The sequence below is a fragment of the Marmota marmota genome, unplaced genomic scaffold, assembly GCF_001458135.2.
Source record: "Marmota marmota marmota unplaced genomic scaffold, marMar, whole genome shotgun sequence".
NCBI classification, from domain to species: domain Eukaryota; kingdom Metazoa; phylum Chordata; class Mammalia; order Rodentia; family Sciuridae; genus Marmota; species Marmota marmota.
Window position 1 is genome coordinate 9,614,083 of NW_025999942.1, and position 27,171 is coordinate 9,641,253.

The 27,171-nt window shown below is 30.7% G+C and overlaps 1 protein-coding gene across 1 annotated transcript in view; it reads left to right on the plus strand.

Moving 5' to 3' along the window:
- Positions 1 to 27,171, plus strand: part of Klhl1 (kelch like family member 1) — a 370,801-nt gene that overhangs the window by 97,248 nt on the left and 246,382 nt on the right. The window contains exons 2-3 of the mRNA XM_015498739.1: positions 10,346 to 10,528; positions 22,804 to 22,940. Of these exons, the coding sequence (XP_015354225.1) occupies positions 10,346 to 10,528; positions 22,804 to 22,940 (320 nt within the window). The remainder of the gene's footprint in view (positions 1 to 10,345; positions 10,529 to 22,803; positions 22,941 to 27,171) is intronic.

Here is a 27,171-nt window from a genome sequence, read left to right on the forward strand (position 1 = left end):
AAAAAAAAAAAAAAAAAATATATATATATATATATATATATATATATATATATATATAATGGGAAATTGATAGCTAAATACCAAGTTTCAGGAACTATGAGTTGATTTTCTTCTATGAAAATAATACAACTGGAATATCAACTTCAATTATCATTATTGCTTGATTGCATTTGCAATAATGTAGTTATTATTTAAGATCCATCTGGTATTTTTCCCTAAAAAATGAATGAATTTATGATATAATTGAATCTCTGCTTTTTCATATTTTAAGCTTTTAATGTAATACTAATGTATGCGATTGTTTTTAAATAAATGCAGTGAAGTTTTGGGTTTACTACTGTTGTGGACATATGGTAGGAGTTCATTTAACAAATTTTTTTCCCTAATATGCCTGACTCTGTGGTTTATAAAATCAGTATGAAAAACATGACAGTTTCTAAATACCTCTTTAGTAACTGTGCATTCTTATACTGATTAACTAGTATAGGTGAAGTCCATTGATCCAGTGACAACATCAGGATATGGATTTGGGTAATTATGAAATGTATTACTGGCCTTCAAAAGTTTTTCTCTGTCTGGTCACATAAGGTAGCATTTTAGAGTGAACTACTCACTTTGGTTCGTAGATAATGTTTAATAACTCCTGGAATTTTTTGGTACTCTCCATTTTCTAAGATCAAATATCTGGGGAAAACATGAATAAATATTCTCAATACAGAATTGTAGCAATTGTACAGACTCCTCCCTTTAAAAACCCAGACTTAAAATCCATTAAGTTGCTTTGAATCTCTGAGTCGATAAATAAAGAAAACTTGAGAAGAGAACATAATGAAACATGGTAACTCTGATTTCTGCAGAAAATGTCTGAATATTTCCAATTAAATAGACCAAGTAACAATGTAGAAAACTGTCCGTCTCTTACATACTGGTAACTCATATAATCATCTTGTTACCTCCAAAGACATATATCCACTGAATGTGACTTCATTCCTATAGTAATAACAGGGAACAGCAAACTTTTTGTGTATGTAATGAGCGAGGTAGTAGATAATTTACATTTGGGGGAAATATGGTCTCTGTCATAAATACTCAACATTATTGTTATCACAAGAAAGCAGACATAGGCAATGTATAATGAAATGGGTGTGAATGTTCTTGAATAAGATTCATTTTTATTTTTAATTTAATTGGTGTACAGTAATTGTATATGTTATGGGGTATAGTAATTACAAGTTGATACATGTATACAGTACATAATGATAAAAAAGAATTAAAATTTTATTTACAAAAAATGTAGTAGTATTCATTGTTTATAGGAGACAGGTCTCCACATTGTCTTTGGTACAATATTGCCATTGACATGAAACGGCTCAATTCAATTGTGTCATCAGAGTCTTAGTTTACTTAACAGAGACTTCAAAGTATGCTACTGGACTCCTTGTCAATGAATTCCTTATTGGCAAAAGGAGCCTTCTCTAGAACACCCAGTAGTTATGGCCAAACAGATCGGCCACAATAGATTAATTATATCATTTATGTGGCCACTAGTAGTATTGTATATGCTCTAAAGTATGCCTAGGAAATGTTGCCATTGCAGATGCTAGGACTCCTTATATTAACCCATAAAAGACAATAAGCCACCCCTCTGAATGCTGGAGCCACATCAATTCAGTTCATCCAATTCATTCTTAATATGACATCCTGTGAATCTTTTTCTACATGTGTTTCCTAGGTACCTGTCTATGCAAATTAGTACAATATCATGTAATTCCTTTGATGTGTGATATGTATTCCCAGCATAGACATTGTTTTTTTTTTTTTTCCTTCATACCATGAAGAGAGTTATAAGCCTGGGGATAATAAAGCATCTTGGGAAGGTCCTAAGGAAACATGGTATTACATTGAAAAGCATCTGCTTTTGATAAAAACCTGGTGAAAGATTCAAAGAAACTTGATGCAACAGTAGGTTAATTTCCTCTGAAGAGGAGATGGTTCTGCTTCTACAATCAAGGGAATCTAAAGAAAATGGTCCAAGGTTCTTGGTTTTTCTTGTGTTCCCACAGTTGTCCCCAAGTCTAATAGTGTCACCCCTATCCAACCAAGCCTCATTCAAATCATAACTGATTCAATGAGCTTGTACATTAAACAGGCATTGTGATTTTTGTCAAAATTAGATTAGGGGCCTGCTCCTTCTATGTGTTTGTTCTGGTTTCATTAGAAATAAAGGGTGTTTTAAATCCATGGAAGCATTCTCTTTCTTCTGTACATTGAGTTTGGAATGCTAGGCCCTAAAATTATCATTCATTATTTCTTTATAAATTCTCTAGCACAACTCATAGTTCTTATAACTTATAATGTTGCTAAATCAATATATTTTAATTCTTTTTTCCTACTAGCTGCTCATGCTATATCTTTATTCTGGTTATTTTGAATAAAAGTGATGTCTAAGCACTGGATTTTTAGTGCTCCATTTCCAACCTAAAAATATCATCTGATTTCCCAAATATGTTAAGCTCTCAAATTCCCAATTTGTTGTCAGTATCCTGGGGCAACTGCTCTAATGAGAAAGAGCCCCTGTATAGAATAAAGTCACACTGTTTCAAACAAAGATGTTTAATGAAGATATACTTACCTAGGTATTGGCTATATTAGAGGAACAAGGTAGTTATATGACATTCAGATTAGAACACTGGGAGGCCATTACCACCTCTAAGCTGGAAGAACAAGAGGAAGGAATGATACACCTGGAGCCTAGAGTCAACTGGCAACTATATAATGTCTGTGTAGGATGAATTGACTCTCGGAGGAATGTGTGTAGATAAAGTACCCCACAGGGAGAGAACAGGAATATAGTAAGTTTCTTTCTTCACTCTCATCAGCCTCCTCTTTCGGGCCACTGCATAAACCAAGACTCTGTACTGAAGATTCTCTGCCTTAAACATTCCTCAGAATCACTGCAGGCCTTGAAAAACAAATCCATTTTGTAATGATGGGTGGAAATATTGCAGAGGATGGTATGTGCAGGGATCAGGTTCCTTCTGTGGAAGACAACAGGTTACACAAGGCAGTAAATAAGTGTGATCTAAAGGGCTATGTGGGGAAGGGGCAACAAATAAAACCTTAAACATCTGAAATAAGTTTTCTTTCTCAAAAATCTATTGTATGTAAATGGTATAAATTAATTCAATGTACGACTGAACACACTCAGGAAAATTAGCAGATGCAATTGCTACTAAATCTGAGTAGTCCTACTCATGGTAGGTTAATTTTATCTGATATGATTTACTAATCAATATGGTTAGAAAAATAAAGTTCAGTCAAGTTATTCACATTCTAAGAAAAGCATACATTTTCCTCTACAGCATATTTATACAATGAGAATGCAAAAAAAAAATGCTCTTTTATATTGACTACATGTCTGTCTATAGTTATTTAGGTAAATAATAAATTCACATCTTACTTTGATGTTTGTCTTGCAATGTCTAGATAGATACAAAGGAAGAACTTTAATGTAAGAATAGGGACTCCAAATGTCATCCTTTCTCTAGCATTCCACAAATAATATTTATCCAATTTCTTTACTCTGGAGTAATCAAGTGAAATAGAGGGTGTTTTTTATTGTTGTTGTTGTTGTTTGCTTGTTTTTTTGGTGGGGTATATCTTTACCTGAAAGTCTTAAATTGAATTCTGGCCTCATTATTTTCCAGTTTCATTGTCTAGAGGGATTTTTTTTTTTCCTTTTTGCTATTCTACATATTGGTCTCCTCACTTGTAAAATAAGGATTTTAATAATTCTGACCATCTTTATATCCTCAAAGACTCAGCTGAACCATATTTTCCTCCATGCAGCCTTCCTTTCATTTACACAAACTTTATATAGGGTCAGGTGATTACATTTCTTCTCTTTGAATCCCAATTTTTGTATGATTACTTTTATAACACATTTCTTTTATTAACTTTGTTTCCCCCAAGCAACTAGTTGTTCTGAATTACTGAGAGCTATTTATTTATCTTCATTTTTATATTTTTGCTTTAGTATATCAGCTCAGATAGTAGGCACTGAATAAATGACTGCTGAATTAAATTGGGAGTGAATTATTTGGAAAAACTGACAAGGAGGTTTTTTTTTTTTTAATACCTTCATTTTGTTTATTTATTTTTATATGGTGATGAGGATCTAACCCAGTGGGAGGCAAGTGCTCTGCCACAGAGCCACAACCCCAGCCCCACCCCCCAAAGGGCTTTTTAATTGTAAAATAACCTATAAGTCAATGCTAATTTAGTGAAATGAAGTGTTTGAATGGATCCCAAAGTTTCTGGCCACTGCATAAACCAAGACTCAGTACTGAAGATTCTCTGCCTTAAACATTCCTCAGAATCACTGCAGGCCTTGATTCAGTAGGTCCAAGGTAGTATCTGATACTTGGCAGTTCTAACAAGTTCACAGGAGAATTGATGTGGCTGGCTCAGGGGCAAGTAAGTCTTCTAGAACCACACATCTTATATCAATTAAATTTCAAGAACATTTTCTATAAAAGTAAGTCCAATACTTTATATATAAAATTCTTTTTAGTTTATGGTATTAAATTTTCACACCACATTCATTTCCTGCACTCATCCAAATGAGGAGACCAAATATCACAACATAAAAATCATTTTAACTTGTATTTTTGGTCAAATCTTAAATACAAAGAAAGATATCTTAATTGTTTTTTAAGAATAGACTGGAAGGATTTTTGAAGGAGGTAAATTTTCATTACAGATAGAAGGACTAGAAAGATGTGGAAAAACCTGGTTTTGTGTTATCTGTGATTGCTGTCATTGCTTTTCTTGATAATGATGTATATTAAAGGGGGAGACAGAAAATGGTGCTTTTTATTCCTATTGTTTTATAATATATTTTAGAAATAACTTTTTCAGCAAGATTTTTTTAATGAAAAATTTTCATATTTCAAATTGCAAGTAAAACATTTATCGCCAGATGCAGTGGTGCATGCCTGTAATCCCAGCAGCTCAGGAGGCTGAGACAGAAGTATGCAGAGTCCAAAAGCCAGTCTCAGCCAAAACAAAGCACTAAGTAACTCAATGTCTCTAAATAAAATACAAAATAGGGCTGGGGATGTGGCTCAGTGGTCGAGTGACCCTAAATTCAACCCCTAGTATGAAAAAATATATATATTGTACTTCATTTAGTGCAAGCAGCAGTTTTTTCTATCAAGTATGTTTTCATAGGAACTCTTTATTTCTGTTATTTTGAAAAATTTACACTTTCAGGATATCTATGGGTATGAACATCTGTATGACATATTTTATTATAGATACCTGTATATATCTCTTTCTATGTGTATATTTTAATTATGTCATTTATAAATGTCATACACAGGCAAAGCATATCTTGGTGTTAGCCAACAGGACCTTAGCAGAACAGTGGAGGAGGGGAGATACTTCTTGCAATTTCCTTTCTTATTACTTTTTCTTTTTCCTTTAAAACTAATTTTGTTTTCTGATAATTTTGTGTTCTGATAATTCATTAACAAGGCAAAAAGTACAAGTTTTGAATAGCTGAAAATGTAAATAAAACAAATTTCTTTTATTAATGTACTTCAGAAATGAATTTGAAGTTTTTTTCTAGTTCATCTCAGAGTAATTGCTATGAAGAATATTTTCCTTTTTATTATTGTATCAGGAAATGAATGAAGTAATATTCACTTTTCTAGGAATTTCTGTTTCACAAAGATAATTAATTGCCATTTTACTCCTGACTAGTTAATTTGAAGAAAATAAAATGACACTATATGTTCAATACTTATTTGTATTTTGACCATAGATATTTTGTGAATGCTGAACTAGAGTAAATCAAACATATTGCATTTCTAGTAAGAATTAAGGGAGCTGAAGGAAAACTTTATTGTAGATTGATATATAATGAACAGTTTTTAAGCATTTAAAATAGTTTAGTGTACAGCATATGTATATGTACAGTTTTTCTCTTCTAAAAAGAGATCAGTTTATTCCTCTTTACGTTTTATTTGGTATGAAGAATCTACGACAAAATCCTCTTTTACTGTGAAAAATTATTCTAACAATAATCAAATTAAGATTTTTATTAATATTAAATCTTAATTTTCACAAATGATTACTATGTCAAAAGTTTAAGCTATTAAATCTATCTTAAGTGTCTTGATATAACTTTGGCTTTCTTTCATTTGATTTTCTATTTCCTCAAAATTAAATTATTTCCAAGAACTTGAAGTTTGGGAAGCAGAATTTTTTGGGGAAAACTGCTTATGGAAGTATATGTTTAGATAACTTTAACAATTTTACCAGCATAAAATTATCTTATTTTCATAATTGAACAATTTTTTACCAACATTCCATGACAATAAAATAATTGAAGGTAATTAGCATAGTATTCTAAATTAATGGCAGTTATATATACAAGATTAATTTAGTTTTCAAGTAAGGTTCATTTAATTTTAAAACTTTAGGTACACTGATAGAAAAGGATTTAGTAAGAGAAAACATAAAATGAGATTCATGGGTATTGCCTAATCAATCATTTACATATTACATATTTACCTATCAATTATGGACTGCATTACATTAGAAGTATTTTTATAATTTTATCACATTTTGCAAATCAAAAATTTTCTTCTGAGAAGTTTCTTTTATTTCTAGAATTCTCTTTTTTGTGTGTGCAAGAATTTTTAGTGGGCTGGAGATGTGGCTCAAGCGGTAGCTGCTCACCGGGCATGTGTGCGGCCCAATTTCGATCCTCAGCGCCACATACAAAAAAAGATGTTGTGTCCGCCGAAAACTAAAAAAATAAATACATATATAAAAAAAGAATTATTAGCATCTAAATTTGGTTTGTCAACCATTCTGATCATTCGGTCAACAATTTTCTTTGAGTTTAAAGTTCTTAAAAATATTTGTTATGTAAATTTTGTAATTTCAAATATTTAAAAATCCTTTAGTATAAAATAGGGATAGTTATAAACTATTAATTTTAGAATTTTAAAGCAAAAAAATCAAATACATTATTTCCTTTGTGGGAATAATTTTTTTTTCAAGCAACATGTTGCATCATGTACATATAACTTATGATATGTACATATATATATTTACAGTTTCACATCCAGTGTATCTTTGAAAATAAACTTCAAACTTATGTTACAACTGCTTTAAAATATATATTTTATTTCTACAATCATGATATTAGAAGTTATTTAAAATCATATTATATTTTATAGACACTAATTGAGACCAGAACCCACTGATGTATCAAGAATATATGAACTTTTTTTTTGGTTCATTAGTCACACTTCTTTTTATTTTTCTACCCTACCCATTTGTGTATATATATGTATGTGTACATGTGCTTCAATATTCTGATAAAAGCCTTACTTAAAATTTTAATTATCTTATAAAATAAAATTGTACTCAGAAGCAACATTAATGGCTATATTCATTTTTCTTGGTTCTAAGTAGCAGCACCTGCTGCTTGAACTTTATCTATTATCATATATCTAGTATCTAAATCTCTCTTGGGTGTTATTAAAAGAATTGAAAATTAGTGTGCTTAGCATAACTAAGCATTTATTTTGAACAATGTTTGTGCTATGATACTGATATGTAAAGTGATGCTTTTATTATTTAATGTTTTACTGCAAAGTGGCTTATTCATTTATCTATTTAAATTTCTTTTTTTCTCTTTATTTTTGATCAGTTTTTGAACTTTAATATTTTTGTAATGATGACTTTATGGTTTGTTATTAAAATATGTGCCTCACATAAAATATTTAAGCATTTTTAAACAAGGCATTCTGAAAAGACATACATTAACTGAAATACTAAATTACTTGACTAAATCAGGATTTTTCACTCCAGTCCACCCATATTTCACTACAGTTCCTTTCCTAGAACTGTATAAATATGGGCAATTTCTTTCTTTGATATTACATAAATGTTCTTTAATATATTTTTTAAACAAAATCTAATTCTTATCTCTCAAAGGAAATAAAAAACTCCTTGCAAATTTGTCATTTAATTTAACACTACAGGAAATCATTTAATTGCTATTACTACAAATATTAAACAGTGTTCAAAACATTTTGTATATTTTAAACTTTGAAGGTCTTATTTGTTAAATTAATAAGACTGGATATGTGATAGAATTAAGTTAAATAGTAAAGCTTAATTTAAAAATCATTCCCATCTTGAAACAAAGGTCAACGAAAATGAATCTTACCCAAGTTTGGGATCAGGAAATGATTTATGAGGAAATGTTCAAAAGAAAATCAAGTTAAAACCAATATAACCATTTATATAACAGATTGGTTGACCTTGAAGAAAGTGACTTATTCTCAGATATAATATGGACAGGCTCAAAACAAGAGAACTTTAAGAAAAAAAAGTCTAGGAAAATACTTGAATTCAGAAAAAAAAAAAAAGTTTTGGAGTCTACTTTATAGTGCTCCAATCTTTTGATACTTATTCTTTTAAATTACTTTCAAAAAATTTTAGAAAAGGCTCAAATGTATTTAGATTAGATAAGAGAAGTTTCTATCTTAACAGTAATTAACCTTTTTACTTTGAATAAATCCTACCAAATATTATACTCTTATATTTCTAGAGTCTCACTAAGTTCTAAGATTGTCAGATTCTATTTCTTTTCAGTAATTGTCTTAATATTTCATCCACCACATCTTGGATGACTTAAAGATAAGCATGGTAGATTATTTACTTGCTAACATCTCTGAACTATTTAGTGAGGTGTATAACTTTCTGCCTTATGTTATTTTATTTAATTTCTGAGTAACAAATAGAATGGATTATATCCAGGATCTGGATGTAACCTTTGTTCCAAACCCTGAGTAAAAAATAATTTGGAGTCATTCTGCTAGACTGTCTCTACTATCTTAAATTTTACACCCTATTCATGCATTCTGGGTTCAATATCAGAAAATTCTGGGTACCTTTGGGGGCTTTTTTTTTAAAATCTCTTTTGGCAACCTACCTGATTCCATTTTCCTTATGTACCTGAGAGATAAAATGTTTATTCTAGACTTAAAAATATACCTTGCAGTGAAGGGGTGTGGCTCAGTGGTAGAGTTTTCGCCTAGCATGCATGAGGCACTGGGTTTGATCCTCAGTACCACATTAAAAAGAAAAGTTAAAAAATAAAGATATTGTGTCCACCTAAAACTAAAAAATAAATATTAAAAAATACCTTGCAGATATTTTGTGATTTTCTGTTCAATGTGTTAATGTGCGCATGAATTCTGCTGTTCTTGCCACATGTGCCTGAACCTGATTCACAAAATAGGTGCTGAGAAATGACCATATTCTGGGGTTGTAATTTGCAAACTTGTGAAAGACAAAGATATGAGGTAGCAAAAAGTTGTATTAGTTTTAAATATTTAAAGGAAAATTTGTAAGGTGTGATGGAAATTACCATATTGCATAGACAAATTTGTAGATATAATTTTAATGAATTTAATTTTGTAAAATTCTTAGTAGATTCTTTTGGATTCTCTTTGTTTGCAAACTCATTTTTTGGAAATACCAATAATACACTTTTTTATCTGGCAATTATGGGTTCAATTTTGTTTGTTTACTTCATACTGAGAAGAACCTTTAAAAAAAATGTGACATAAGAGTAGTGTTAATGTATCTCATTCGGAATCTCAAGGAAAGAAAAGTTTCAATCAAGTATATGTTTGCAAAATAAATGTGTTAGATAGCTTTATATGAAAGAATGTGTATTTTAATTAATCACAGTTAGTTGTGATTCATTAACCTTTTTACATATATTTCTGTCTTTGGCTGCTAATATTGTGCTTCAGATTTTGGCTAATATGTTTTGGAAGAAATAATGCTCTATACACTAAACATTATGTCCTTCAAGTTCATTCTTGCGCTCAAATTACAGGATTTTATTTTTTATTATGAGTGAATAGGATTCCATTGTGTAAACACAACACATTTTCTGTGACATGTTTTAATATTTGCTTGTTAATTGATTTTAGAATAAACATTAACAATTTATTTGTATGATGTTTCAGATTTACTAAATTAATATGCTAATAAATACAGAAAATCTATTTTAAAGTCCTTTTTTTAACAAAACAGAAAAATTTCAATTCATTCATTGTATCCCCCTTCAAATTGTTTAACCCAAATTAGATTTTTCAGACTTGTTTCATTGGATTTGCATAAAATATCTTGAAAATAGGTTCAGCTGGATTTTTTTTCTAAAATTTTCTAAAAAGAATCTACATATCATGCTTGATAATTGGTAGTATTTTGTATAAACACAATCCTGTGTGTCTGTGATTTACAGGGTCTCATCAACCAGTCATTCACTGACACCTCAAAGTGATTTGGACTCTAGTAGCTCTGAAGAATTCTATCAAGCAGTTCACCATGCTGAGCAAACCTTCAGAAAGATGGAGAGTTACTTGAAGCAGCAGCAACTCTGTGATGTTATCCTGATTGTTGGGAACCGAAAGATACCTGCACATAGGTATAATAGTTTTTCTATATTGGAAATTTGCATTCATATATTTAAACTTGATAGACTGATATGAAGATTGTAGAATACTCTTAAGATTACAGGAATAAGGATCAACATTTCTAAGAAATCTTGGAATTTTGTCATTTTTATTCTTTATCTGGGGGGGGAAGTTATAATGTCATGATTTATAGTGAGCTGTCTTTTTTAGAAAAGAAAATAAATATATTGAGTTAATAACACATAATTCTGATAATAACTTTATAGGAAAAATACTCCTTTTGTAACTCAAAATAATACTAAATTAAATTATAATTTAGGATATATGCCCAAAATTTGAAAGGAGGTATATTATTCTGTCATAATTTTTAAAAATCAGGTTATTTGAATATATATTGTTTATTTTAATTAGAGAATTCAAAGTTGATTTCAGATTCATATTAACAACTTTATTTTGCACTTATTAAAATTAGCTTATAGGATACCAATATTATTAAACCCATCATGTTTTAAAGCTAATACTTCGCAACATTCTTAAAAATTTTTATTATTAATAATTCCAACTTGCTAGATAGCTAATTATTTTGTACTTTATGGATTTATCAATATCCTTTTGAAAATCCATTAAATTTGATGGTGATTTTCTACTTAATTTCTCCATTTATTTGGAGTTTTATGTGAGAAAAGAATTGAAAGTTTTATATTGGCTACTTTAAATAGCCAAATTCAATCTAGCCTTCATATCTGTTGGTGTCAACCAACCACAGATCATAAATTTTAAATTGCCTAAGTATTAAATATTTACAGAATGTTTTTCTTGTCATTATTACATAAACAATACATTGATGTAGCATTTACATTTTATTAGGGATTATAAGTGATCTATTAATCTATAAAAAACCTGGGATGGTATGCATAAATGATATGCAAATACTACAAAATGTTATATAAAGGACTTAAATATCCTTAGAGTTTGGTATTTTGGGGATTCTTGGAATTAATCTGCTGTAGATACTAGGGAATGACTATATGTGTACAAAAAAAATTTAGATTATCTGTGTGTATGTCACATTTTATGCTAATGAATTAATAGAAAAAAATAAATCATCCAAGTAGGAAAATATTTCTAATATTCTCCTCTCTTTTATTTAATTAACATTAAATGTCATTATCTTCATTTATATAAACATCTATATCTATTTATTACTATAGTTTTAAATATCTGTCTATAATTATAGCAATATATAAACACATATACATACACACACATACACCTATATGTATACTAAAATGAATTCAGAAAAATATGGAAAAATTCAGAAACTTAATTATATTTAAGATTTGAAAATAACTTTTTTTTTTTTATCTTCATCCCTCCTTTTCTTTCCTGCCTTTTGGATGATTTCTTTATCATCCTTTTTTTTTTTTTTTTAACTGGCCTATTTATTTGGGCTTCACCAGTTTCCCCAATATCTGTCTCACTTCAGGTCACTGCTGCACTTAGAACATGGGTCTGTCCGACACTGAACAAGCACATCACCAAGCAGACCATTTGGGAAAGGGCAAGGGCACAAGCCTCACTGTTCAGTATCTTCATGTGTTCCTGTGCCACCTCATGCACAGCCCATAAAAACCTTCAAACAGGACACATTCATTTCTTTTTTTGGCTCTAGTATAGTCATAAATGTTTGCACTTTATCATAAACTCTCAAGTTTATTATTATTTTTGTTTGAACAAATGTCTTTTTTGAAATTTGTTGGGATTTTTTGTTTTTGTTTTTTTGGTATTGGGGATAGAACTCAGGGGCACTTGACCACTGAGCGATAGCCTCATTTTGTATTTTATTTAGAGACAGGGTCTCACTGAGTTGCTTAGCACCTTGCTGTTTTTGAGGCTGTCTTTGAAATTGTGATCCTCCTGTCTCAGCCTCCCCAGCTGCTGAGATTGCAGACAGGTGCCACAACTCCTGGCCTGATAAAATATTTTTTGTGCCAAAATGAAGATACAAATTTTATCAGTAAAACCATGTACAGTTAGTGGCATCAAGTACATGAAATTGTTATGCAGTTACCACTGTCTCTTTTCAGAGGCTTCTGTCTCCACCAACAGACACTGTGCCCTTCGAGCAATGCCTCCCACTACCCTGCTTCCTCAAGTTTTTGCTTTTTGCTCCTGCAAGTCTGTGAAGACTACTTGACACTGAATAAATAATCTAGGTCATGTAGGGTCTAACCTTTCTATAATATACTATTTATTTTTATTTTTAAAATAGTATTATGAAATTGAATTATCCTTTGCAAGAGAGTAATTATTCTTCATTGCTGCTTAGAAAAATAGTGTTGTAATATGTGCAATATATATATGTGTGTGTGTGTGTGTGTGTGTGTGTGTGTGTGTATATATATATATATATATATATATATATATATATATCGGCTTAAGGAGACAAGGGGCCTATAATCAACTCAAAAGAGTAATACATAAAATGTTTATTTTTAAAGAAAAGACACAGAGTCTCTGGTCTAATGACTAGGTCTTTGATCCACTTTGAGTTTTTTACATGGTAAAAGATGGGAGTTAAATTTCATTCTGCTACATATGGATTTCCTCATGTACAGCCATAAGACTGGGATCCTAATTGGAATAAGACATACTCCATGTTTGCATAAATATGTCAAAATATACTTTACTGTCATGTATTTAAAATAAAGAACAAATAGAAAAAAAAAAGAAAATTGCCATTACAAAAAAAAAAGCAGAGACATAATTCATATTACTTAGTCATATTTTATTAGACATAACTTGATATTTTCTTTTTCATTAGAACCATTTATAAGCATTATGTTGTGTGGTTGTTCTTTATGCATAATATTTCACAGTGTTTTCAAAATAGACTGAGGCACGTTAAGTTTATTTGAACAGACAACATTTTACCAATCAGAGCCTCACCAAAAGGGTTGGAAGGAAAACTTTCCTAAGGTGTTCCTGGAAACAAGAAAAGAAGTAATGAACTGGTTAAGGCCTAGTTACATATCAGTTGGTAGATTCTGATATTACTCTGACTTGGGCTTTGCTTATGTGGGAATCCAGAATGTTGAATCCATTTCAGCCTGATAGTCTAATGTCTTCCCAACTAAATTTTTAGACAACAGTATGGTTATAATTTTATCAATATATTATAAATAATTGGCATCCTTAGAATTATAAGTTAAATAAATATTAACAAATATATGAAAAATATTTGTGGGAAAACTACAAATAGCAAGTCCTGTTTTGAATAATTGTAGATATATTATACTGCCTTGTTTATACATTTGAACAATGAAAATTGTAACTAATGTAAAACTAGCTATTGGCTTAAAGCAAATAATTATCACGAGTAGAAAACAAACAAATGGATTTTAAAAGTTTCCCATATTTTGATTAATATAGCCAAGTGTTATCTTAGGGCAAATTATATATGGTGTTATAATCACTAGCACTGGAAAATGTGTGTTTGAAATATAATAATATCAAATAATGTAAAAATACATAATTTGTCTTAAGGTCCACTGCTCTTTCAGAAAGACATCACAAATTAATATAAGCAGTCAACAAATATTCAATCATAAATATTACACATAGTTGATTTATATTATCACATCATTCAAAACTTTGAAATAAATTTCTATTTAACAAATTATCCTATTATAGGACTCCCCATTATGAAACACTTTGTTCATGTGCTGATTATGTTGTATATGAATTTATAACTTTATTTAGGTCACAACTTTCAATTCTATGTTGATATATTAATATGTCACTAGTATTGTTTTTAAATAGGTAAGGTCTGAAATAATAATAACTCGCCTTGGTTAGGCAACACAGTAATATATTTTTTTTGCAAGGAAAGCAATCAAAATTTTGAATTCATTCATGATCTTGGTCTCCATAGAAATCCTAAGATAAATATAGATTTCTCACATATAGCCAAGGATAATTGATTATTGACAAGTGAACCAAACATTTGCATGTAAATGTCTGAATAGCAAATATAGTGGATTTTTAAATAGATGGACTACCTGTAATCAGGAATGTCAGAGGATGAAAATTAGAAATATCAAATCAATATTAACATTTACACACTGAAATTTCCAATAGTTTGAAAATTAAGGAGTTTGCAGATCCTTGTGTGATATAATATACAGGTAAATACTGAAATAACTATAATTCAATGTGAAATTTTTATCCACCTTTAGCCATTATTAAGAGTAACTGTATTGAGTAGACATAAATGTACAAATCTTTACATAGCTAACATATTCTGAGTTGGGAATCATATTATTTATAATATTTATGGAAACTGTGGGAGAATATACAGGTTTATTCTGGAGAATGGGACCCGTGCAGCAGGATAAAGGATAGGTTATCTTATTTTTTAAAAAAGGAAAAATATATATTAAAAGAATCTTTTTTTGTGTGTGTGAGGGGGGCAGATACCAGGTATTGACCAGTGAGCAACATTCCCAGCCCTATTTTGTATTTTATTAAAGAGACAGGATCTCACTGAATTGCTTAGCACTTCACTTTTGCTGACACTGGCTTTGAACACATGATACTCCTGCCCCAGCCTCCTGAACAGCTGGGATTACAGGCGTGCGCCTCTGTATCTGGCCAGTTGAACTCTTTTGAACAATCATACAATAAATTTATGATCAAACGAAAACTTAAATGGAGAAGAAAATTATTATATTTGATGGTGATAAGAAGAATGCTCTTTTATAAACAAAACACTGAGCCTTTTACATGTATTGTATTCTATTTTCACATATTTGATAATCCATATAACTTCAAGAATATAGTTATTATTTTAATATGCTTTTGTTCATAAGAAAACCTTAATGTATTATTAGGATTATTTTGTACTTTATAAGAAAGAAAATGTAACAGATTAAATAACCTGCTGGGTATGGTGGTGCACACCTATAATACCAGTGGCTCAGAAGGCTGAGGCAGGAGCATCATGAGTTCAAAACCAGCCTTAGCAACTTAGTGACGACCTAAGCAATTCAGTGAGAACCTATTTCTAAATAAAATACAAAAAACGGCTGGGGATGTGGCTCAGTGGTTAAGCGCCCCTGGGTTCAATCCCGGGTAAAAAATCATAATCATAATAAATAAATTAATGAATTAAATAACTTTGGCCCTCTTTCACAGAAAGAATCAAAAATTGAATCAAGTCTTCATAACTTCAAACACAGATCTTTAATTTTTCTGCTACACTATCAAAATAAGTTTCAAAACAAATACTTTTCCATGAAAATCAGGACTTCTCTGGTATCTGAGTTTAAGGAAAAAAGAAAAGAAAGAACCAGAGTAAAAGAAAAGCAAGAATTTTTCTTAGAGATGCTTTAGGCTTCCTTATAAAGTATTAGTGTTAATGGTACTTGGTAATTTATTTTCTAAAGGCTAAAATGGTAGAATATTAATACTTTTGTGAGAGGTAAAATTCATTTCGTATCAAAGAGTAAGAAAACCATTATTGTTCAAAACTATTAGAAACATTTGGAAAAAGAATTAATTGTATTTTAGGCATGTATTGTTTCCTTTAGAAGGAATAATTATTTGATCTGTGTTATATGAAAGTATATTTATTTTTTCAATGAAACACTATTTACCTAGAATCTTCAGTGATATATTTACCCAGTGGAGAAATTAAAATATGTCATTTGGTTCTGTTTAAAAAATCTCATAAATAAAAGATACTTGAGAAAGCCTGAAGGACAATTTTTAATCAAGAATATATGAAAAATCGGAACACACAGTATAGTTAATACCTTAGTTGAAAAAAAATGTCTTGTAAAATAACTGATCTATAGTATAATAAACGGTATAACACAATGTGCTAAAAATGTGTTATTTTATTGGTTACAAAGTCAGTAACCTGCCCAATATGAATGGAGAATGAAAGTGACAAGTTCATGTTTTGGTTCAAGCACAATATATCCTAGAACTCAACAATATAAGGAAAATTAGTGATTTAATCCTAAAAGACAAACGAACAGTCTTGTGTATGAAGTTTCTTTAGTATTTTGTTTACATATTTATTTATAAAGTTAGATTATTTTAACCTTTTTAGTGAGACAGTGAAACAAAATTATACAATTATTAGGGTACTATGCAATGTTTTAATACATGTATAGATTATGTGTTATTTAAGTGAAGTTAAACATAACGGTCTCCTCAATCATTTATCATTTATTTATGATGAAAGCATTCAAAATTCTCTCCTTTAGCTTTATTGAGATATACAGCACATATTTTTTAAGCATAAACACCCTATGGTCCAATAGCATATTAGAACTTTTTATTCCTAACTGTAACTTAGCACCCATTGGTCAACCTCTTTTCACTCTACCCTTCCCATTTTAATGTTCTTTATAATACCATAATATAATGGAAATAGTGTGGCTAAAAATAGTAACTGAGATGGTTTATTTTATAGCACTTAAACTATATTAAATGCAATAAAAAGAAATTACTTTCATAAGTAACTGAGATATTAATGCCCTGGAGCAGGATAGTAGTATTGCTTTTCTGTGCTGATGAAATTTTTCTGATAGAAAAGAAATAAGTAATTTCTTCCATTTTATTAAATACAATATCCTTCTAAATCTCTCACTCAATTGTATAATTTGTAATAACTTTGTACCTCAGGAAAATAAACTGATTATTGTTTCTGTCATATTTGCATCTGTGTGACCAATAGATATGAAAATAGCTTAAAGGGCACTGCATAGGAAATCAGCTCAGTACACAACAACCAGGAAGCAGAGACAGAGCCCCATTCATCAGGGACAAAACATAAACTCCAAAGTCATCTCCCCAGTGAACTACTTCTCCTGGTTATGCCCTACCTGCCTACAGTTACTGCCCAGTTAGTCCACATCAGTGGATTAACCCACTGAATAGGTTACAATATTCATAATCACTTTGCCTCTGAACTGTCTTATGCATCAGCGTTTTGGAGACACCTCACATGTAAACTGTAACAATTAAAGAAGCTGAAATTGTTTAAAATGTTATTTTCCCCTGTCATTTGGAAAACCATTTAATGTCATCTTATGCATACTGTTGGCTTTGGGCAAAGTATGAAGCATCTTTCTTTGTACTGATCAAGACAAACATTTTTCTAACATGTATTAGCATTGGTCTCTTCCCTGTTTGTATAGGGATTATAAAACATGATGCTTTTCCTCATGGAGTTTCCAATATACTTAAGTAATTAAGAAAAACCTATCAAATAATTGTGGAAATCACTCTAGTTGCCAATAACTGGAAATTGAAATATATGGTTCTGATGTCAAATGTGAGATATAGTCAAATAAGAAAATAACAGCATGATAATGTGTTTTGAAAGATTTTTAGAACAATTGCTTTTGAGTTCAGCCTAGTGAAAAAGAACTGGTGTGTTATGTTAAATAGAGTACTGTGGAAAAATAGATAATTTGTATTTATGAAATTTATAAGGATAAATGTTTAGTGAAAGTAAAATACTCAATGTTGGAAATAGTGGGAATTAAGCCATAAGGTGAGACAGAGATTATTAAGATAAACCCTGAAAATCAATAGGGAAGTTTGGATTGAAATACTAAGTATAATTAGAAGCTAATATAGATTCTTTAGGAGGGGAGTAACATAAATAAGTCAACAATAATATGATAATTATTATCGTAATATTATATCATATTATTATATGTCATGTAATAATTATAATATTATCATATTATGGTAACATGATAAAAATGATAATGCTTATTAATATGCCCAGTGTTGATTACAAACCAGGCTGTTTAAAGTACTTTACACGTGTCTTAAAGGAAAGGGAAACCCCGATTTTCCCCATATTTTCTTATAGTACAGAAAACTGTATCATGGAAAAATTAAAGAGTTTCACCCATTATCATATACAGTCAAAAACAGTGAAGATAGAATCTCAAATCAGGTAATCCAAGATAGGAAAGTAATGCTTTTAGCAATCACAGTAGATAGACTATCATAATTTTGAAAGATATCTTTGAAATATGGTGCAACTTTAACAAATGCATGAAAAGTAAGCCCAGCAGAAACAAGTCAATGATCTGTGAAGCTGTTGTAGTTAATCCAGGCATGAAATGAGGGCTCCAGGAATGTAAAGAGATGAACTGAGAAATATTTTGAAAAATGGTGTCGTAAGTCAGGTTCCCTATTCATACACCCTGAGCCTGGAAGTCAGGTGTGCATGATTTATTTATAGAGTGAGTGCCCTTAGAAGAAAGTGAAGGAGGAGAGGACAGAGGAAGGAACAAATTTAGGAAGGAGCCTTACTTCATCTTCATTTCCCAGGCTTTGAAGCATGACTTGCTGCTGTTTGTCACACCCTGAAGCCAGGGGGCAGCCCTTCATACTTTGGTTCTAGCAGTCATTGCCTTTGAATCCACACAGAGGTTGAAAGCTGGGAAAGATGAAGTGAGAGGAGCAGAATCATGTTAACTTCCAAGGACTGGGACAGCTCTTGTTAAACCAAATGCAGTTTTTCTGAAAAGAGGTGCCTTGTTGCTCTTAGGTACTAACATTACTGCCCCTGGAGATGTGGCTCTGCCTCCTAAGGAGAGCAACAGCAAACCCTACAAAAAGAAAAATGGGTTTTGTGTCACATTTGATATAGGCAATAAAGTAGAAGGAAGCATAATGCTAATTTCCTAATTTCTGTTCTGGATGTTGGATATGTTGGCAGTGTGCCAATTAAAAACAGGAAAATGTAAACAAAAGAAATAAAGATTTGACTTTAGTTTTAGACAGGTTAAATGCCTAATGAGCAATTTCTACAGGTATCTGAGATACAAAGTTAGATTTAAAACTATGATAGCACCAATTATTATGATGCTTAAGAATGATTCAGTGACATTGAATATTAAGGCAAAGTACAGAGGCCTGAAAAGTACCTATGATAATGAAAGGGTCAAGTAGTAAAAGCAGAGAGAAGTCATTGAATCAAAGGTAAGCTGAGATAAGAAGTCTGTACTTATTTAGCCAAAAACTGATTTAAAGATTGGGAAGTCAACAATGTCAAACATCACAAAAATTGAGATGGAACTTAGCAATGTTTAATATATTTGTAAGGAAATAAATTTGCAGTGACTTCAATAAGAGATTTTCCAAAGTATTTGCATTAATACACTCAATTATGCAGTTTTTGCTTCTGCTTCTCTTGCACTTATGGAAACCAAATATGTACATATAAAGATATTAATTTCTGTTGTGCATTAAATCCTTCTTCTAAAATCTAATTCAAAGCTTATGTGTCACTAAATCTAAATGCAGCCTAAATTTTTCTGCATTTCTATTACTGAGTTAGCAATATTTTATAAGTCATAGAAGATGGGGAATATTTATGTAATGATTTAAAATTAAATTACATAGGTCACACAATATTTTGCTCTGTAGATGTCTCATTCCCACAGATGTGGATTTTATGTGTTATGATTGAACTGGTTAACTTTATGTTCATATACTTCTTACACCTGGAAAGATACTTATCCCATTTTATCATAGTTTATGTGTGTGTCATATAAGATTATATTTAGTGTTTTAGACAAAGCTGATCACTTGACAGTGATTTATCTAACTGGTATGTAATATATATTTGAAGATATCTGTGGTTGAATCATTCTGTCAAACTTTGAGAATGTAAAGAATTGGCATGTTAGTAAGCAATGCATAGGGAACTGATAATTTAAGTATTTCTAGTGTGTTGCCATTCTAGGCACTAATATTAACATACATAAAATCATAAGTCCCACAAGGAGCTTCTTAAATGCATAAATTTTATACTTAAGTAATTATGTTTACTTAAAAGAAGAAATGTACTTTTTTGTTTAAATTAAATTTTACCAGGCCCCTTCACTTATATTATACAAAATATAAGCATTTAAAACACATAAAATAAGTAATTAGAAAATTTTTCCTACTAAAATATCATGAAATATTACAGATATTGACATTTCTTCTTTTACGTCCTTTACAGTGTTCTTAGGGGAAAAAGGAAAACTAAAGAAATGCATTTAGTTTATTGTTGCTTTGCTTTCAGAGGTAGGCATCTCATTTAGTTCATCTGACATATCTGAATTGGTTTTGAATTTAAATTTAAATTCTGGAACAACAGGAGTCACAGGCTCATCTTGCACTTTCCCTGCTCTATGGTCTGCTCTTCTTCCAGGAAATCCGTAAACTACATGCATACAGAAAAATAAATAGGAATTTCTATACTTTTATATTAAGAGCAAAGAATATATATTATATCCTCCAATTGCAGTCCAGCATCATATTCTTCTTTTCTCTTTTCTTCTATTATCAGTCAGTGACTGATCTTGTGCTGATAATTCTCAAAATTTTCTGAATTTCCTCTACCCTACTCTGAAAAAAGGAAGTTTTTGAGTTGCTAACTCTAACAACTGTGAAGAACACAACTCTTAACCATGTGCTTTTTTCCCCTGTTTTTTTTATTTTTCCTTTTATAAGTGAAGATGTATTGTCAAGAGTTTTACAATCTGTACAAAATTTGTATTTCCATTTAGGATGGAAAAAGTACATGGGAACTCTTTATTTCAACTAAAGCAACAATAAATCACCAGAAAATCCAAATAATTATGTTTTTCTTTAAACAATAAAAAAACTGTGAATATGCCAACAACAACCAAAACAATCAAAATATTTCTTATATAAAAAACATAGAAACTAAAATTATGATCTATTTTTAGCTTCTAAAAGCTGTTATACAATTAAAATTGGCAGTACATGAATAAAACTTGTTAAGAGAAAAACCAATTGATGCAAATTGACCTAGAAATGACCCGGCTGTTAAAATGATCAGAAAAGTGCATAAAAGTAACTACAAAAAATGATTTAAATATTTACAGGAAAATGGCTATAATAAATAAAGCAAAGAGAAATAATAAATGAGATTTTAGAAAATTGAAGTCACTAGAAAGCACAGAGCATGAAAGGCATTCTCTTTGTTGAGACAGAAATATAATTTGAGTCCTAGAAAGAATTAGAATGTAAATTGTGCTAAATCTTGAGGATTTCTTTGCAGAGCAGTTTTAAATTTGATAAAAGACAATCTTCCCACTGCTCTAGGAAGCTCAGAAAATCATAAGCAGAGTAAATACTAAATAACCCCTACTTTATGCATATTATCATGAAACTAGTAAGATCCTAAAACAAAGAGAAAAAAATTAAATATTTAGAAATGGGGGACATATTACATCACAAAAAATAAATGATAAGAACAAAAATTCTAACTTTTATTGGAACCAAACTAGTATCAACACTAGGAAAATTTTTTTCTTATACCTTGTAGTGCTGGGCTAGATTTCATTTCCCTAAGAATTTCTTTTAGTGGTATTTGCAATATTTTATGAAAGTTACTAGAATAAAAATAAAGTTACTAATATTAGAATGAAGATATTATGCACAAAGCCACTCAAACTGAAAAGTATATAGGAATTAACCAACACTATATAGTTCAACACTGGGAAAGATTTTATATTTGACAGTAAAGTAGACAAGATATAGATGTTATGCTTTTGGATTTTGGGTTTATATTTTAAAAATACCAATGTACCTCAAATGAAATTGGAAATATCAGTGATTTTTAAAAACAGAGTTCCATACTGATTATTGGGAAGAGCTTTAAAAACTTACTTTAGATACTTTGAAACTTCACTTATGAAAGAATCACACTCCATTAATATTTAAATAAAAAGAAAACTAAATGGAAAAGATTGCCTTATTAATTATAAAGACATAGAATCATAGTATTAAAAAAGTTTATTGCATTGGCACAACAGGTAGATGGCCAAAAAATATAATAGAAATCTCAGAAACAGTAAATATGTATTCAGGACTTGAATTTGTGATGGAGGTGGCACCTTAATATAATGGGGAAAATAGAGTGGTAAAAAGTTAATCAGTATGTAGAGAGAAATAAAACTTGATTTTTATCCAAAAGAATTAATGGCCTAAATGTGAAAGGAAAGACATATTTAGAACAATGGAAGAAAATATAGGAGAATGCTTTATGACCAAAAGGTGGGGCAATATTTCCCAAATCAGTTTTTAAAAGAACAACCCAGAGGCAATAAAAAAATACATGAATTGATTTATTGATTGGTGATTGATTATGTGCTCTGCAATGCATTCTGATTGACACAGTGTTTTCATGCTTTATGATCATGGCTTAAATTAGATCCTGTGACTCTTTCAGGCTCGTTCTGAGTTCAGTCTCTGACTATTTTGCTGCCATGTTTACAAGTGATGTTTGTGAAGCCAAGCAAGAGGAGATCAAGATGGAAGGCATAGACCCCAATGCCCTCTGGGATCTTGTCCAATTTGCATATACAGGTAAGGGAAAACACTTGAAGCATCATATTGATGTTTTATACATTTTAGCTCATTTCCATTGAGTAAAGCTTTGAAAACATAAGAGAAAAGCTTTGCCTATATACTTTATTTTTTAGTTGAAGATTTTCTAATGGTGTAAATTCAGACTAACTTTTCATTTGTTACTGAAATCAGAAATGTATATATGTATAGATATATGTTCCAATCTTCCACAAAGGATTTAAACAGGCTGATATAAATAGACAAAAGAGTTGATGGAATGAACTTTTTATTTGTTCTAATTAGTAATACATCACAGTAGAATGTGTTTTGACACATCATACATAAATGGAGTATAACTTCTCCTTCTTCTGATTGTATATGATGTAGAATCACACCAGTCATGTAATCATATGTGCACGTAGGGTAATAATGTCTGATTCATTCTGCTATCCTTCCTCCCTTTATCCTCCTTCCCTGCCTTCACTCCCCACTATCTAACCCAAAGTACCTCTACTCTTCCCTAGCCCTGCCCAGCTTATTGTGAATTGCCATCTGGATACTAGAGAAAACATTCAGCCTTTAGTTTTTTGGGGATTGGCTTATGTCACTTATGATTATAGTCTCCAGCTCCACCCATTTACAATTTACTGGTAAATACATCATTTCATTCTTATTTAAGGCTGAGTAATATTCATATATGTATATATATAATATATCACATTTTCTTTATCCATTCATCTGTTTAAGGTCACTTAGGCTTGTTCCATAGTTTAGCTATTGTGAGTTGATCTACTACAGTCATGTAGCTGTGCCACTGTAGTATGCTGTTTTTAAGTCCTTTGGGTATATGACTAGGAGTGGGATAGCTGGGTCAAATGGTGGTTCCATTCCATGTTTTCTGAGGAATCTACATATTGCTTTCCATAATGTTTGCACCAATTTGCAGCCCCACCAATAATGTATTTTTTCTACATCCTCCCCAACATTTTTTGTTGCTTGTGTTCTTGATAATTGCCATGGATTGAACTTTTGAGAGGAGCAGGGAGCATAATTAATTGTTAGATAATAAGAATCTATGTCCATACTTGCTTAGAGTATTAGGGTGGGAAAGAGATTCTAAATGTCTTTCCCTTTGGAAATGATGGTTTCAAAGAGCATTTATACTTGTAGTATGTTATATTAATGTAAAAACTCTCAAAGAACATTTAATAAAGACACGACAAACTTAGTTGAAAGGGACAATAAAGATACTTAGATTTGAGAACATGAGTTTTTCAAATTTTATTCCCCTAATTGACTATATCAATGTATTTTGTTGGTTGCAACCTAATTATATTCCATGCATTCAAATAATTTTGCCAATTTAGTAAACATTTGTTGGATGATATTTAATGTAGAAGTATTAGCTGTATCTCAGGAGAACAACCTAATACATAAGTCATATCTTTGGTCTCCAGAAGCTCACAGTCCAAGTAAAGAGATAATTTAGATTAGGGGAAAATATGATATATTGCCAAATGTTGAGGAAGTTAGAAGGCATGAAACATGCTGTCTGGAACATTATCAAGACTTGGATTAGTTAAAAAAAATCATAATAACTCTTCAAGTTTAATAGGAGATGGGGAGACATATCAAATATCATGAGAGAAGCAATGACAGTGTAAATTGATGATTTGTTTGTTTTTAGAATTGTCGAGTGTTCATTCTGCCTGAATTCTTGATCATCCTGTGAGATTAGAAAAGAAAGGCAGGATACAGTCTGATTATCAATATAGCAGGGCCCTTGATGGCATTGTGAAGATAAGATAAAGGAGCCAAATGTCTATGAAACTATCAGGAATCTGTCCTCATTGAGGATTTGGCTTATAATGGAAAGTACTTTGCTAACATTAATGTAATTCTCAGTAAATGAAGACTCTTGGAACAGAGAAGATGCATAATTCTTTAAGTTCAGAATATCAAAGCACAAATGCCATGAAAGACTTAGTTGTCTTCTGGCCCCATAACTTTGAAATAATATTTTGACAAAGTAAAAAGTTGAAGAAGGCAAAGTTAAACAGGTAAGCAAGACATATTTCAAAGCTGTTGCAATAAGCAAGAGAAATAATAAATCAATCTCTGACTTACTCTGGTGAAACAAAGGGAGAGAGGATTTTTAAGTTCTAGATTCAAAGTAAGAACTCTGATAATTTATGTTTGCTTTAATTGATTATACAAAAGGAAAAGTAAACTTTCACATTTCTTTGTGATGGGGTTAATTTAAAAACTAGGAGCAATATCTTCCTAAACTCCTTCCGCCATACAGAAACTGAAGAATTGATCTCCCCTGAGGAGTAGAGAAAAATTTATAATTCCAATTTTTCTAAAGTAAATGCTCTAAGAAAGGTCAAGGCCAAAAGTCAGGAAAAACTCTGTATAAGTTTAGGATAAATGAGGGGACTGTTAAGTCCTTCTCAATTTAATTTCAATTTTCTTACAACTTTGAAAAGTAGTATAAAAGAGTATTTGCTTCTGAGCTAAGCTGATAGCAAACATTATCACATTAAATTTTCTTAGACCTGGAAGACTCATGAAGTTAACCTTTTATGGATCCTTCCAGCAAGTTAGGCACAGATCTAACACCCAGTCTCCATGCCCTGGCACTCTTACAATTCTTGTGTGTAAAACTAGGTCAAAAAACACTCAGCATCCTGCTACACAGGGTTGGAAGGTGTTTCAAAGCTTCCTGCTGAATGTAATGACCCAGATTTGGCTCTGCTTTTCAGAGGGCAAACAGGATATAAAGCTGCCTCTCAGGTGCCACTGCCACTTTGACCTTTGCTCCTGTATACATCTGTCTCTAGTGGTTAATAAATTTCTAATTGTGAGTTTGCAGAAATGTGATAGATAAGTTAATAATTTATGTGGTATTATAGGGAAAATTGTAGCTGTGAAAATGTATACCTTTTTTACATGTAATATAAAAATCATAACAATAGAAGAGATGAAGTGAGCAATTAGAAGAATAGAGGGTATCTGCATATGTGACTAGTTAGCAAACTAGCTAACTGATCTGGAAGACTTTGCTTTGAAGAGGGCGAAAAATAAGTGTATCTCAGAAAGGGAGAGGAAACAAAGTAAATGAGCCAGAAAGTGAGTAAAGAATCAGCTATTTGAGAAATTTTTCTTAATGTTTAAAGTTATTGAGATTTTGGAGGAACTAAGAAGGATCAACTTGGTCTAGAATGGATAATAGCTATAGAAGTAATGTGTCCAAAGAAGATGGCTCAGAGTGCTTTAAAATGATTTAAACAGATATTTTTTTTCCCATAGAATCTAGCAAATATAAGATTTGAAAGGACAATTTGAAGCTAAGCTATTTCATTCACTTAGAAATTAAAGAAAAATGAATAAAGTAGCTTGAAATGAATTTCTGAATGATACAAGTTTCAGTGATTATAGAATTTAATAGTCTTTTATTTGGAGAAAGAAAGAGTAATCTTTAAAGACATTTTTGTAATAAAAATTTGTGTATACTAAGACATGGGGAACACCCAAATTTTTTTAACTCTTTGATTTTCCTTGTTCAGCAAATGGCATGAAAAAAAAGGAGTCAAGAAATTGGAAGGTTTTAGTAAGAAATAAAGAAAACATTTAGTACTTCAATTTTGGGGGATTGTACAATACCAAGGAGTGATTGTAGTGGTGTAATAACCCCAAAATATAACAACATTTTAAAGAAAAATGAACAATAATTAAAATGTGAATATTTAGCAATATTTTAAATAAAAAATACTAAGTTCTTTGTTTTAGAGAAAATAAAAAAGTAAAATATTTTTGGATATATACAAAGTGATAATTCAATAATAAGGAAATGGTGAGTACTTATTGAGATATGAGAATTGCTTCTTTGTCTAATAATGGCACCATTCAATTTTTCATGTATTATTATAATTCAGAAATGGAAAAGAAGCAAATACTATATGCACATTGTAGAAATAAATTTATATACAATTATGAGAGTCATAGCACTTTTCTAGTTATTACTTAGCTGTACAAGTTATTTCAAATTTTTTCTTTTAAATGTTTTCCATTTGCTTTGCTTTGCCATTTTCCAAAATCTGCTTGTGATCTTATCCATTTGCAGAGAGCAAATGCTCATATAAGCAACAATGTGTATTATTAGTAGGATTCTTCTACAGTCAATGTCTTTAATTTTAAGTTCAGAACTTATTTGTAATCCAGAGAATATGCAATTATAACACGGTAT